This window comes from Accipiter gentilis, chromosome 1, assembly GCF_929443795.1.
Source record: "Accipiter gentilis chromosome 1, bAccGen1.1, whole genome shotgun sequence".
NCBI classification, from domain to species: Eukaryota; Metazoa; Chordata; class Aves; order Accipitriformes; family Accipitridae; genus Astur; species Astur gentilis.
This window is the reverse complement of record NC_064880.1, coordinates 42,845,523-42,859,828: the sequence shown is the minus strand read 5'-3', so window position 1 is coordinate 42,859,828 and position 14,306 is coordinate 42,845,523. Positions and strand designations below refer to the sequence as shown.

The 14,306-nt window shown below is 43.6% G+C and overlaps 1 protein-coding gene across 1 annotated transcript in view; it reads left to right on the top strand.

Annotated features, from left to right (window-relative positions):
• ADCY5 (adenylate cyclase 5) overlaps positions 1–14,306 on the top strand; it is a 221,185-nt gene that overhangs the window by 195,817 nt on the left and 11,062 nt on the right. Inside the window, exons 12-15 of the mRNA XM_049804028.1 lie at positions 1,135–1,222; positions 7,895–8,011; positions 9,583–9,747; positions 12,004–12,179. Coding sequence (XP_049659985.1) covers positions 1,135–1,222; positions 7,895–8,011; positions 9,583–9,747; positions 12,004–12,179 — 546 coding nt within the window. The remainder of the gene's footprint in view (positions 1–1,134; positions 1,223–7,894; positions 8,012–9,582; positions 9,748–12,003; positions 12,180–14,306) is intronic.

Below are 14,306 nucleotides of genomic sequence, written 5' to 3'. Positions count from 1 at the left end.
TCTGAAGTGTCCTTAGGTAGCCTGGCCTGTCTGAGAGATGATTTGGTTCAAGAGTAAATAAAATTCCATGTTTTAACTGCAGGTTGGAAGGTTCCTTCACCTTTTGGTTTGTTTGTCCTTATATCTCAATTGTTTAGATTTGGTCTTTTATTGGAGGTAACAGTTAAGCAGCAACTGAAACTACACGTGTATACGTGTCACGATCAGAGCTTCACGAAAGACACAACATGGAATTTGAATCTGAAACTGGAGTCAAAATGGCAGTGATAATTTATGATGATAAAGAGGAATAGCTTTAATGAATTTTACAAAGGCTCAAACAGTGAATTAGCAAGTACAATTATCTTAGCAGTCGTGAGAGAACACAGAGACCAGCTGGCTTTGGTGTGGTTGGCCTCAATGTCATGTTGCAAGAATACTCCCTTTAAATTATGAACAAGGCTAACTCCTGGGAGGGGGCCTAGCCTGTCACACTGAGACCGATCACTGGGAAACTGTTGTTGAATATCTTCGTGATCAAAATAGGTGAAAACGCATAGTACAAAGTTGGCCCTGGGGTCCTGTTTGCACTTCAAAGCTGGGAGGAGCAGGAACCTCTCAAGCTGGCCAAGCTAAGGCTGTTTTCCCTGACTGTCCTCATGCCGTGGTTGCTCCCATCCCGTGCACAAGACAGAGCACGGAGGATGGTGCAGCACAGACGTTCCCCGTGCATGGCAAGGGCAGGTAGCCGTTCCCATTGAGACTATTCCCACCCGGCTGCACTGCAGCCCTCGGCACACTTCCCTTCCCAGGGGTATCCTGCCCACAGCCAGCCGAGGGCTGACCTGCCATAACAAATTGTTCTTATCAGCTCCTCTGGCGCATGAAATATTTCTCAGTCTCTCTGCTGTCACCCCGGCAGGAAGGTGATTGCTATAAAAGATGCAGTATTCTCTGCTCTGCAGCCTGCGTGAGTAATTCAAAATAGGACAAAGTATCTGTTGGTATTCAAGGCACCTCGTATCTCCTACTGCTATGCTAACTGGAAAGCCCGTGCGGTGTGTCACAGCTTGTACTAATGTCGTGTTCTGCAGAGCAGAGCGGCAGCTTTTCTATATGGTGTGAATTTAAAAAAAAAAATCTCCTTGATTTCAGCTCTACATTTATGCTGGGTTTTTACCTGACCTGTTTCCTGATCCTGACCACAGTGGTGTTTGTTTCAGTCATTTACTCCTGTGTAAAGGTGAGTACTATGGTTTCTTTGTAGCGTCCTTTGCCTAAGATAACTGGATCAGCAATCTGTTTCTTCAGCTAACAGAGCATGTTTTGTTAGCCATCCTTTCCACACTATGTGATAAGGGTTACAGAAAAAGCCTTTGATAAGACAGAATGAACTGCAAACAGATGTTAGGGTTGGCATCTCTTTAGCTCAGCAAGAAGTAATCACTCTGTGGATCTGCATGTCTATTAAGTCCCCTGCAGGCACTCTCATATTGATATAAGAACACATTTTGCAACGTGGAACGAAACACTGACCATTCGTTTCCTCCCTGTAAACTTCCCGCAGAGTCGCCTGTGTACTGGCCCCTGCTGCATATGCATGTTTGGGTAGGCAGATAATCAGAAGCAGAATATCATCAAGGAAAAACGTCCTGGGGGGAAGTAAAAGCCATAAACGTATAGAAGTTTATCAGCCTTTTTCAGATGAGTGTACAGAGCTCCCAACATTTGGTGGGCTCTTTCTTGTAACTGGTTTTGATCAGCAAAGAAATACATTGTGTGAAATCCAAAAACATTAATTCTTCTTGGCAGTCTGTGGCAAATTGGCAGTCAGCACTTTGGGAAGGGTGATGTGCTCATCTTTTTCACTCAAAGGTATTCCTATTACAATGCTGATGCTAGTTGATTGTATTTGCAGTTTTGGGGATCCTTCCAGTCGAGCAGTGTCTGAACATGGAATATGTTCAGATTCAGGCTCCTTAGCCCAAGTCAGCTTTGTTCCTCAGAGCCTGTATTAAAATAGCCCAGTAGCATTATGTTTCCTGCAGAAGAAACAGTGGGGTAATGGATTATGTCAGGCAGATGATTTGCCTCACTTTAATTATCTTCTCTCTGCCATTTTCAACAGTTGAATGTGGGTGCTCTTGACAGACTTGCACCTTTCATGTCTTTTTTGATTTTTGAAAGTTAGATGTGGAGAATTAATCTTTGCCTTCTCGTTTAATAAGAGCTACAAACTGTTCGCGGTGAAAGAAGCTTCAGGTTATATTTGAACTTAACAACTCACTCACAGGGCTTCCCTTGGGCTTATGACAATTTTAAAGGGACCCTAGTTTGTAAGCACAGCATCCTATTGGTACTGCTTGTTTACCAGCAATGAGAATTACAGGTCAGAAATAGCAGTGCTAATAGGAAAGCTTGGGTCCCTTCAGCTGGGAAATGGTACCCAAAGACGCCTGGTTATACTTGGTGTGTCCATTTCACATGAGGATGCTACTGAGTGTCATTAGTTTGTAAACTGGTATCAGCAGTTAATGTGATTAACAGTTAATTAACAACCAATGTGGAAAGCTTTTGGTCACAGCCACAAAGGACTTCAAAACTGGGTGCAGGGATGTGCTGGAGCCTACTTAATGCTGCAGTGGCACAAGGAGCAACATCCCAGCGCACTGCAGCCGTGCCACGCCACACCAGCACACCAGTTTTACCAGTGCTGTGCAAATATTGGGGCAAGAGCTGAGGCAGACCCAGACCTCTGAAGCATTCAAGGTGTCTGACTTGCAGTCAGATGGATTTCAAGGTGCACAGCTGTTTGTCATCCACTGGCTTTTACAGGCTCAGGTTGCTTCCACATACTGACAGCAGCACTCATTCTTCTGTCATAGTTCAAAGGTTTTGGGTTTGGTTTGGCCTTTTTGGTTTAATATTATTACTGACTTTAATTAAAGATTAATTTAAAAGGCACACACGATTTTTCAGTCCCTATGGCCCTAGGCAGATGTTCAGTCTTGCTTTCTTTGCCTTGATCTTCCAAATTCCTGTGGAAGAGGTCTGTTCAGTGGTGCCTGCAACTGTTTTTAGGCTGGCTTTGTCTCAGTACAGAGGCCCTGGAAACACAAGACATGAGAGGGAATTCAGACTAATATCAGAATTTAATGGGATTTTATGAAGCTCCTGGTATTTCCAAAAGTGAGTTTTCAGCATGTTGGCCCGGACTCAGAAGGTGCTTGTGTATAACATTCAGTGTGGCCAGTGCCTTCTGTGCACAGATTGCAAATATTGAAAATATCGGGCCTTCTAGCTCCGGTACCTTTTTGATTACCCCTGTTTTAGTGCTCCAAATTAGCCTCTGCTGACAACATCTGATTATGAGATGGCTTGTTTAGGGGATGGGTACTTCTGGCTCGTCAGCTACCTGTCTGGTGGCAGCAGCTCCCAATAGCTGCAGCCTGCTTCTGTCATTAAAGATTTTGGTGTTTCAAGTCAGAGTTTTTTAAGCAATGGATTTACCCAGCCCTTGGTTAAGAGTTGTTACTTTATTTCTGATCTCCATGATGCTCCAGGAAGCATTTTTACACATACGCACAGGAAGGCACTTTTACAGATCCTTGAGATGAAATTTTATGAGAGAGGGGTGTCAGCATTGTTTGTTTTGTTTCACGCTGGATGTGGGATAGGAGAGCATGGGTTCTACATACCAATGGTTCATTCCACACAAAGTTGGAAAGCAGGTGTCCACCCCAAGTTATCAGCATAAGCATAACTTTTGCCTGTTTGCTGTGCTGTTACATGATAAGTGACTCTTTTTTCTTCCTCTTTCCAGCTTTCATGTGAGATTTTCCTTCCCTGTTTTGGCCTCTCCTTCTCTGGCTTTGACAGTGGCCAGCAGGCTCTTTCTGGACAGCTTGATCATTTTTTATTTTCTTTTGCTGTCATTATTATCTTCCACTATAAAATTCTCCACGGACTAGAAGTTGATCCTGGAACTGCCAATGCAGCCAGCTTGGCTTTCCAAGTTTCTTCAGCTGTAATAAACAAGAGAGTTCCAGTTCTTCACTTTGATGCTCCATGAAGACTTGGCCACCGCGAGATGGTGTTCCTTCCCGATAGAGTCTAAGGTCATGGGAACCAGGGTCCCTTTGCAAATACTCCACTGACAGACATCTGTTTTGCTACTAACTTATCAAGTTTGTGTTTCTTCTTAAAATCCTTAACTTCTGGTATCTACACTGCTCTGTGTAATTCAACTTGCATGTTCCTGGGAGCACATATGAGAGAAATTTCAAGTTATCCTTTATGAGAAAATAAGTTTTTCTGTAGCTTTACATAGGTGCAGCTTGCCTAGCTGTTTCTTTTCCTCCCAAAGCTGGTCTAGATGCTCCTGAAGTGTTTGGACATTTCTCAAGCAAGGCAAAAATTACCTCTGAAAACTGTACTTTTTTAATAGACTAATAAGTCACTGTGAAATAAGTTACATAAATGGACTTGCAACATCAAGTTGCCTGGAGATGTTGTCTTTTACTCCAGAAGCATCTTAATGTACTTGAAAATGACTCAAAGGATTTTATTACAAATTGAAAAATCGGAACTTAAAGACCTCAAAGTTTTTTTTCATCTCACAACACAACAGCAATTATCTAAGTGGTTTTCCATGTCCGCAATATATGCTAAGAAGACAAAAAGGAGAAATGTTACTCCTCTGTCTGTGATCAGCTGTTATTGCAAAGTACAGTTTTTATTTAGTGTATTTTTGTTATGCAAATGACTGGAGGTTGTGGATTATTTTCACTGTAACACTAGTACTTGTTGGACTGCTTTTTAAATTCAGACTTTCCCTGTACAACAGTACCCTACCTTCCCCTTCTATATTCGTTGGTACCTGCATGTTTTCAGAGCCTCTCTCTTCTGGGAGATAATGTCTTCCAGCAGTATTCATGCATTTCAATTCAGAATTAACTGGAATCGACTGGACAATCCAATTTCCTTTTTCCCAGTGTGGTTATTTTTCTTTACATGGGGATTTTAAGAGGACTAATGGGTGACCTCAAGGTGGCAACCCAGACATGAATCTTGACTGCCCAAATGGATCATATCCTTTCTTTCAGCCCCTGTTCTCAGTAGTGCACATGTGGGCTTAGAGTTGCCTTTTCATCAGACCTTCCCTTATTGTATTCTTCACTCAGGCAAGATTTGAGTCTTATTAAGAGGAGTAAATGGTCTTGGACAGTACAAACCAATGGGCTAACCAGCAACAGTGCATAGATTTTCACTGTACTGTAATGTCCTGATGTTCTGCTTCTTTTCCTAGGACAGAAGGGATTGGATTGGATTGGATTGGATTGGATTGGAGAATGGGAGGGGAAGTCATCTTATTTTCTTTTTTCTTCTTTTTTGTTATACCCCTGACTTGTGGATGTTTTTATGGAGGGAACATTGCTAGAGTGGAGCTGAATTATGAAAGCTGAGACAGGTCCCCCATTTCTGTCACAGAGGTCCTCCAAACTGCAAGTATTCCTGGTCTTTATCTGCCTCTGTGATATGGGGAGGGTGTTACTTATGTTATAGAGCCTCCATGAATGTTATTCACAAGGCAGAGGCTCCTCAGATGTGCAGCATGGCTGTGCCGTTCCGCTCTCTATTGCCGTCCTGACCTCCTATGGTTTTTGGCATTTGTTTCCTCTTCATGACTTTTTCCAGCTGTACTTGTTTACTGACCTAAAATTTTCCCTAGTTTGCAAAGTAATGAGAACCAAAATTAATACAAAGAAAACATGTTTTCATTAGAATTTAAGTGTCTTCCACCGATAGCTTTGCTTGATATCTCCGGCTTGATTCAAAGTCAGGCTTTTTTGGGATTGTTGGCAGCAGGGGCTTGAGCCAAGATCCACAACAAAGCACTCCCAAGTTTTATTTAGGTGCCTGATTTCCCAGAGATTACAGAAGGAGGTTAGGTCTGTGCATACCTTTGTGGAGCTTGGCCTTGAGACCTAAACAAAGGGGTGGCAGAAAAACCTGTCCTGCTCTAATCTAGTGAGAAAGCTGTCTAAATGCAGCCCAAATCCTCCTTCTCCCTCCAAATCCTACAGAGGTTAGGGTGGAAGAAAGCCCCTTGGCATTTCCCACATCCCTGCGCTGCTAGGGATCCGCTAGCTGATGTCTGCGTGGAAGCAGCTGGACATGGTAGGGCAAGGGCTTATCAACAGAGCCAAGGATTTCTATATTAGCAAGGTTTGTTTCTGAGAGAGAGGTGTTTTGCTTTGTTTTACAGTGGCTGCATCAGCCTGAAGGATTGCATAAGCTTTCAGTGAATTTCAGTCAATCCTCATTCAGTGCAAATAAGTCATAACCCCGATTTCCCCTTTCATCCCATCCCCCACAGAGCCTTGCCCTCTCCTCTCGCCCAGAGTTAGCTGGATTTTTGTGCATGTGCTGGTAGCAGGTGAAATCAGCTCTTTCAAAACTCTTGCCACAACCTCTTTCTCCCTCTGTAAAAATCACCAGCTAATCAGTGCTTTGGCTGTTCAAACGTAATTACGTTGTAGGACTGCTGTGTGGGAAGCTATGCACTGACAAAACGTTGCATCTCTGAAGATGTAAGAGTGAAGGAGAAAAGGGAAAAGCAAGACTTTTAATAGAAACATTAGTCATAGTTAAATTGCCGTGCTGTGTCGCTACACTGCTAGCTTCTTTGTGTCTCTAAAAATACCCTCTAGTGGCTTGGTTATTCATGCAGCGTGCTGATAGGGAAAGGAGAGTTGGGTTCTGGAAAAAACTCTGGCAGTCTTCAGCAGAGCCCTTCTGCCCCGGCGCGGTGGCGTGGAGGGGAAGGGCACCGTGGGGCCGATGCTCTCCAGTGGGAGGGTGTCCGTGCACAAGGGTTTCCTGGCGTCCATCTCTCGTTGCTCCAGCCCTGAGCTTGCGCTGGGATGGTGGTGGCACATGAAGAGAAAGGGTTGGTTTCATTGTCTTCTGGACTTCTCTTGTATTTAAGGCGATGCAAGGAGGCCTCAGGCAATGCCGCGGGGTGACCCTTGCTGCAAAGGGTGCCTGGTTAGTCTCCGCTTTAACACACAGACTGTTTCTACCCGGAATGTGATGCAGCACCTACGGCAAAGCACGCTGGTGGCCTGCAGTCGGAAAGCAATTAGAAGAAAGCTTCTAGCTCTGATAATAGTGAATCACTGGGACAGTCTGTCTAGGGAAGCTCTGTGATCACCCTCACCAGTGGTTATTTTTAGCCCTGTGTGTCTGTGGTGCCGAGTGCCATAGACCAGACGAGGCCAGCTGATTTCTCCGGTGCCTTTCACCGAGCGTCTGACAGATCACAAGACTAGGCTGGGCTTTTTAACAGTCGTTTTTCTGAAATGGCACCAGAAAGTCCTACAATACGCCTTTGTGATCAAAGGGATATGACATGTATTTTTTATTTCTGCTTTTTTAAATTTTTGATCCAGTAATTTACAGGCTTGTGCTCCCGGCTATTTCAGTTACAGATGGCTTGTGGTTTGCTTCTCACGACAGGACGAGCAGAGCACAGCCCTGCAAGCATGCTGTCTGAGCTCAGGAGCCATCATTCCCCTTAGGAAGGACTAAGTAGATTTGGTGAGCCAGCTGGGCCTGCTGCCTTGAGGCGGTCACCTTCCTGGTCACCCGTGTCCCGGAGCCGCCATCCCCCATCACCATTCTCTAACCCCTGTGCAGCATCGGCACAGACGGCATGCTGAAGGATGCAGGCAGCTCAAATGCAGGTTGTAATCTGTAAAACAAGCAACGATTTTACATATTTATTTAATCTTTCGGGGGGTTTTTCCATATGCAGCTTTTCCCAGCTCACTCAAATGCAGGTTGTAATCTGTAAAACAAGCAACGATTTTACATATTTATTTAATCTTTCGGGGTTTTTTTCCATATGCAGCTTTTCCCAGCTCCACTCCAGACTCTTTCTAGGAAGATTGTACAGTCCAGGACCAATAGTACCTTAGTTGGAGTCTTTGCCATTATCCTGGTTTTTCTATCTGCCTTTGTCAACATGGTATGTGCATTATTTCCTTTTGACCCACTCAGTTCTGCATGGTTTTCTAATTGGTGCTCTGCAGCATCATAACCCTTGCAACCACTGGGTTTAATGTAATTCTGTGTAATGCTTGTAGCATCTGAGGTCGGTTCCCTTTTGCTTTTTGGGCACAGAAAAGGAATGGGAGCCTAACAGCTGAATCCCTATAGCCTTAGCCCATTATATGCCTGGCACCTATTTGTGCCCGTGCTCTTTTCTGATTCTTTAAATGCTTCTGCTCCAAGTACATAAGCCAAGCCTGAAGCTTGCGTGAAGGGCCAGCACGAGGTCGATGTGTCGTTTAAGTCCCACAATATTGAGTGGGACTTAAGTGTTGCGTAGGCTTTGTGCTGGCCTTCTGCACGGTGCTGCATCCTGCTCCGAGTGCAGTAATACTTAACAGGGACTGTGAAGACTTTGCTTTGAGTTGCACTCTTGGGACCGGGGTGGTCTAGCTTTGCATTCAAATGCCACTGATGATTTCAGACTCGGAGAGAGATGGGCTGTTCTCTAGGACCCTGCAGCTGCTGGTTTCTCACTTGTACAAATGGCTTAAAGGCTGAATGTTTTTTAAAGAAACCACTTGAATATTCTCTACCTTGCATATATCTATTTCATTTTTCAAGAGAGGAGCAAAAAAAAAAAGGAGAGATGGGCCTGGGGCTAAAGCCCTGAGCTTGGAGGTAGCTACAAATACTTCACATGGCCCTCTGCTATAGCCTCAGCTGGGGCAGTGCTGACTAGCACTGGCATGGAGAGGCTTAAACACCTAAAAATCAGACCACTACTTTCTCTTGCCTCAGTTTCCCTATACACATAGTGGAGATTTAGGAACAATTTTACACTCTGTTTTGTTACTTCAATGGGAAGCACCAGCTCAGTGGCACCAACACCCCACTGCCTTCCCCCATAGTCACCTGCAAGGAGCTGGTGTGGGTTGCTGAGCACCGCACAGAAATTAGAGCTTTGTTTTTCTGCATAATGTGTGATTCTTTGCATTCGTGAACTGCTTAGTATAAAAACTAGCAACATGGACAAACAGAGCAGCAAGTGAAGGACATCAGAATGGGCCTCTGCTGCTTGCTCAGCATAACACAGCACATCAGCCTTTGAGCCTTGCTGCTAAAGTCTTCCCTGTAGAAGGACCCACAGCAGAAGTTTTAGAAATGGCAGGGGAAAGTTAGCAGCTCAGAAAATTCCCATCAGCAGAAATAGAGCAACACCAGGACCTTATCACAGACAGCGGGATGTATTTGTATGTGTAATATCTACAGCCCTTCTGCCTGTGAACCTTCAGACATAAAATTGTATGTGAAGTTGAGCACAAAACTAGCTTTCTAGAGTGCACAGCCTGGATTTTGTTAATTAATATTTTTGCGGGAAGAAAAACATAGCCATTGTACATGCAGTAAAACATAAGCCAGTGATTTCATTTTGCATATTTTGCACATTGCTACAGCCATTTCCAAGGAGCTTTTTAATTGATGCAAACCATTTTGTTTTCTTCTCCTTGTCTATGCCACTGAGTTTAATACTATCTTTTTCTTCAGTTCATGTGCAGCACTGTGGATCTTGCCAGCTGCATGGCTGCAGAATACAACATCACTCCTGACCGGGTGGACATATGCCTTATCAGCAACCTGACTTCCAACTACAGCCTGGGCACTTTGCAGGGATTCTGTGACAGTCATTTGCCCAACTGCAACTTTCCAGAGGTATTGCTTGAAAAAAAATGGGTTGCAGAGCTTGATCTGAGAAGGGGCTGTGTGAGGATAAAACCTGTGTGATAAATCTCAGTGATTCAGAGCAAAGCAAGGTTGCTCCTGACTGACGTTATAGGACTGACACAGGCTACCAAGCACAAACTTAAGTGTCTGAAGTTATTATCATGCGTCCACATTAATGTTTAGGTTCCTTCAGGGCTGACTAATCAGTAGGCTTTTATAATTGTTGGATCCTGCCTGTAGCAGGAGAAATGGCCTTTCTCCATGAAGTCCTTAGTGGCATGCAGAACTGCAAGTCATTTCAAAGGAGTTTGTGGGTGCTCAGCGTTACTTGAAAATCAGTTCACTGAAAATCCGTGTCTAGTCATATATTTAACCCTCCTCTCCATTGTTTTATGTCCTGATGAAAAACTTGCTTATATATTCTTTCACTAGGTATAGTAGGTTCTGGCCTCAGGCAGGCTAGCAGCCCTGATAATGGTCTGCTTCAATTTGCAAATGCAAACCCTCCCTCTTCAGAACAACTTGTTTTAAAAACAAAAAAATTGCTTCTAATAACAAAAAAAACCCAAATAGGTTTTACACACTGGTAGAATACTTTGCCCCAAAAAATCATCTTTTTGCATAGCTGTTCAAGACCTTTCTCTGAGGTTTTAGGTCATGGCCATTACATGTGTTGTCTACTGGAAATTGAAAAGGAAAAAAATCTGTCTAAGTTGGGGGCAGAATTTATGTCAAGGTCATGTGGGTTTATGGGGACCTGACAGATTTATGGCTGATCTGTTATCATCCAGTTGTCCAAGGTGCTACTGGAAGCCCTGGTATCCCACTGAACCCTTTTCTGTTTAACCTAACAGGAATATGGTCCCTATCTGATTCAGTGAGGTTTCTGAGACCATCATTAGTGTAACTTTCAACCCTGCAAAGGCTCTTAGTATGTCTGCTGAAAGACCCAGTAACAAAATCTAGCAGAGTGGAGAACCAGAAACAGTCTGTGTCCATCATGAGGTTGTCAGGAGTGCCGATTCAGGACAGAGAGGGATTTTAAGCAATGAGGAACAACCATTTTGCATGCTGAGGATGCTATGGCAGCATTGAGCCAGGTCCTGCGGGTCAGTGGGCTAAGCAGCGAGGAGTCACTCCCCTGCGCTCTGCAGGGCAGATGTTGGATCCGGTACTGGTGTCGTCTGTTGCTCCCAGTGTGCTTTCAGGAGATGGTGGGATCCTACCCCTCAGCCACAGGGAACACACACCCATTTTCTAAAACTGAAGAATCATGTTACAAGCTGTACATGTTTTTTTCTCTAATTTAATATACCAGTGTTGAACTATTAATAAACGAGCTCAGATCATAAGCGTATTTCTACTTCAACTAGGCTTGCTTTTAACTGAAAGGATGGATTTCCTCAGGCATCTGATAGTTTTTTTGCCAGAAATAGGCCTGTCTGGAGAGAGTAGAAGCTTAAATCCTCACAGATTTGATAGCAGGAAGGTGATGAGCTGGATAATGTGCCCCTCTTCGGTTTACACCCATGCTAGCTTTCCCAGGAGCCCTAATTGGCACCTGCAGTCTGCAGTCACACTTGAAAGCACTGGCATGCTTAACATTCAGCTCTCAGATTGGCAGAAGTTGCTGCCCCACCACCCAGGCGTAGCAGAGGGCTCCACTACCACACATGCACACACTTCTGCAACCGCTGGTGTTGGGCATCGGTAGAAGTTTGTCCAGCCTGTATCTTGCCGATGGATTCGGCGTGTCACATCAGCAGGGGTAATACTTTCCAACTAGCCTCAAGTGAGTATCTGTCCTGGTGGTGTGAATTGCTAATACCCTTGGTCTTGCGTATTGTGCAAATATGCAAATTCAAGTCCAGATTTTGACCTTAAAGCACGAAGTATTCCAGCATAACTGAATGATGCTTTCAGCTAATTTGGTAACCATGTCCAGGGCAAACCTACCTCACAACCTTGGGTGTACAGCTGCGAGCCTTATGCCTCTTGAGTATAAAGCAAATAACGCCTGATGAAGAATGCAAGAGTTTTCCTCTCCATAGGTTCACTTAAATCTCTTGTAACGTGGGAGTATCCCACAGGCAGCCCCAGGTTTACATGTTTGGTCAGCTCAACTGCATAACTCCCAATCCCTTTCTATCCCTCTGTTTAGTTTCCTTTGTTTTCAGTTTTGATTTATGCAGCTGACATTCATCTCTATTCTGGTTTTTTTTCCCCTTTTTTGTCTTTATACAGTACTTTACCTACAGTGTCTTATTGAGTCTCCTGGCCTGCTCTGTGTTCCTTCAGATCAGCTGTATTGGAAAACTGATCCTTATGTTAATCATTGAATTTATATATGTTCTCATTGTGGAAGTGCCAGGGGTCAACCTTTTTGACAATGCAGATCTCCTGGTTACAGCTAACACCTAGTAAGTGCCTTTCACTTCTGAAATCTTCACCTAATTTCTTTCACCCAGTGCCTTCGTTGTGGCATTAGGTGGATGGGAGCGCCGAGGCTGTGGTGCAAGCAAGGGAAGCGCATGATGCCAGAGAAGGCATGGCTGTAAACTAAAGCCTTTGTCAATGCTCTCCACCTCTGAAGAGTAGGAGAACACAGTTCCCTTTAAGATCTTTTTAATGTAGAACTTGACTAATGAACTATCTATTAATAACAAAATATAACTGGAATCAGAGTGAATCTGTATTTCTTTTTTCTTCCAGAAATGAGGAGCTGTAGTTAGTCATTCTCACTTCTTCTGGTATTACACTCCCAATATAGAAATATATTTTCACAAAAAAAGAAAAAAAAAAAAAACTTCAACAAACTTGAGCTGGCTCAGGGATATGATAATGAACCACTGAGATGTTTGGGCATCTGGTATATCAAATCCAGGTTGGGATGGTGGAATGGTGGTGTTTGATGTTTGACTAGTGATCTCCTGACAGTTGCTGTTGGACACATGTCTGCATTTGAAAAGCCAGTATCACAGCTGGTCTCAGGACAATTCCCAGCAGAAGGGCCTGGGCTAAGTGGGAGTAGAGAGTTGCCCCTTTACTTACAAAAGGTAGTTTGTCATCACGAGGTCACACCTTAATCATGATGGCAACCTCCTTCGATTGACGTAGTTACCCCTCTCTTGAAGGTCACGCCAAGGAGAGAAATTTGGCCTGTTCGCAAACCCACCCTCCTCCACAAGTGTGATTTCTCACTGGGAGTTGCGTTTTTGTGTCAAGTACTTGTTTTGATGATTTGCCCTCGTAGGCAGCAATTGTACTTGAATGTGAGTCAATAAAATCATGGTATTGTCTAAAGATGAACGTGATGCTAGTATGTATAATAAGGAGAGTTGCCTGTAAGACATGAGAAGTAGACCGTTGCTCTACTCAGGAGTGGGAAGGCCTAATCTGGAATATGTTTTCCACTTTGGGGCAAGAAGGCAGTTCACAATAATGGAGAGTCCAGAGCAGCAAAGAACAATCAGAGATCTAGAAAGCACCAGTTTAGGTGAAACATTTGTCAATGATGATAGCTGTGGTTGCTCCTGTCTTGGACAGGAGGGTGGTTGAGGAGATTCCCATGGTCCTTCCCAGTGCTATCTTGTATGTTATGAAATAGCTTGTGTAGTTACTCAAATTTCTTGACAGTCATTAACCCCTTCAAGCTGGATGCAGCTGGTTACTTCTGTCCTTCACATAAATATTCCATGCTTTTAGCATTCCTGTGTGCCCAGTAATAATTAATAGAGGTATGGCTTTTACTGCCATTGGCAGTAATCACTTAAATTATTTTGTTAACTCAAGTGAATGAAATCATGTAGGAAACCCCATGGAGCTTTCTGTGGAGGTATGGGGAGAATGAGGTTTCCTTCCTTTTTTTGCAGATGTTACGTATTCCAAGAGCAGAAGCTATTTAGCATTTTCTAACACAATTAGAAAAATAAAAGCGTTTTAAATCCCAAATATCATTTCATTCTTATAAGTCAAGCACTAAGCGAAATTACAGCACTTAGGAGTATAATTTACGTCACTTCACAATCAAAATGTCAGTAATAAAGTGGGGAAGGTTAGCATGTTTTCCCAGAAATAGCTTTCTGTGATGCTGTATTATCTCTCACTAAATGATATTTGTTTTGTCTGGAGAGCTCCATGGACAGCTATTTATTGTCCTAACGTCTGGCAGTCCGTTTGTGTGTTGTGGGAAATAGGAGCTCAGCATGTAGCACATAGTTCAGAGAGGTACCTTATTGTCCAGCTGATATTTAAAAAAAAACAACATGACCTCATACTACTTTAATTGGGTGCCCGTTGTAGCTACATAATTACTGTCTGCTCTGCAGCCATTATGGTACTCTGACTAATTAGAAGTGATACAGATGTCACTTCACACTTCCGTGTACCAACCAACCCAGCGTGCAAGCAACTGAAAGGCTGATTATAGCATGTTGGGAGTTGCTAGACTTGACTGCAGCGGCACACCAGCACGATGACATATGAAGTATAACTGGATGCATGGAGCTTCTATCATAGCACCTTTTCCCTATGCAGAAGATAGATAA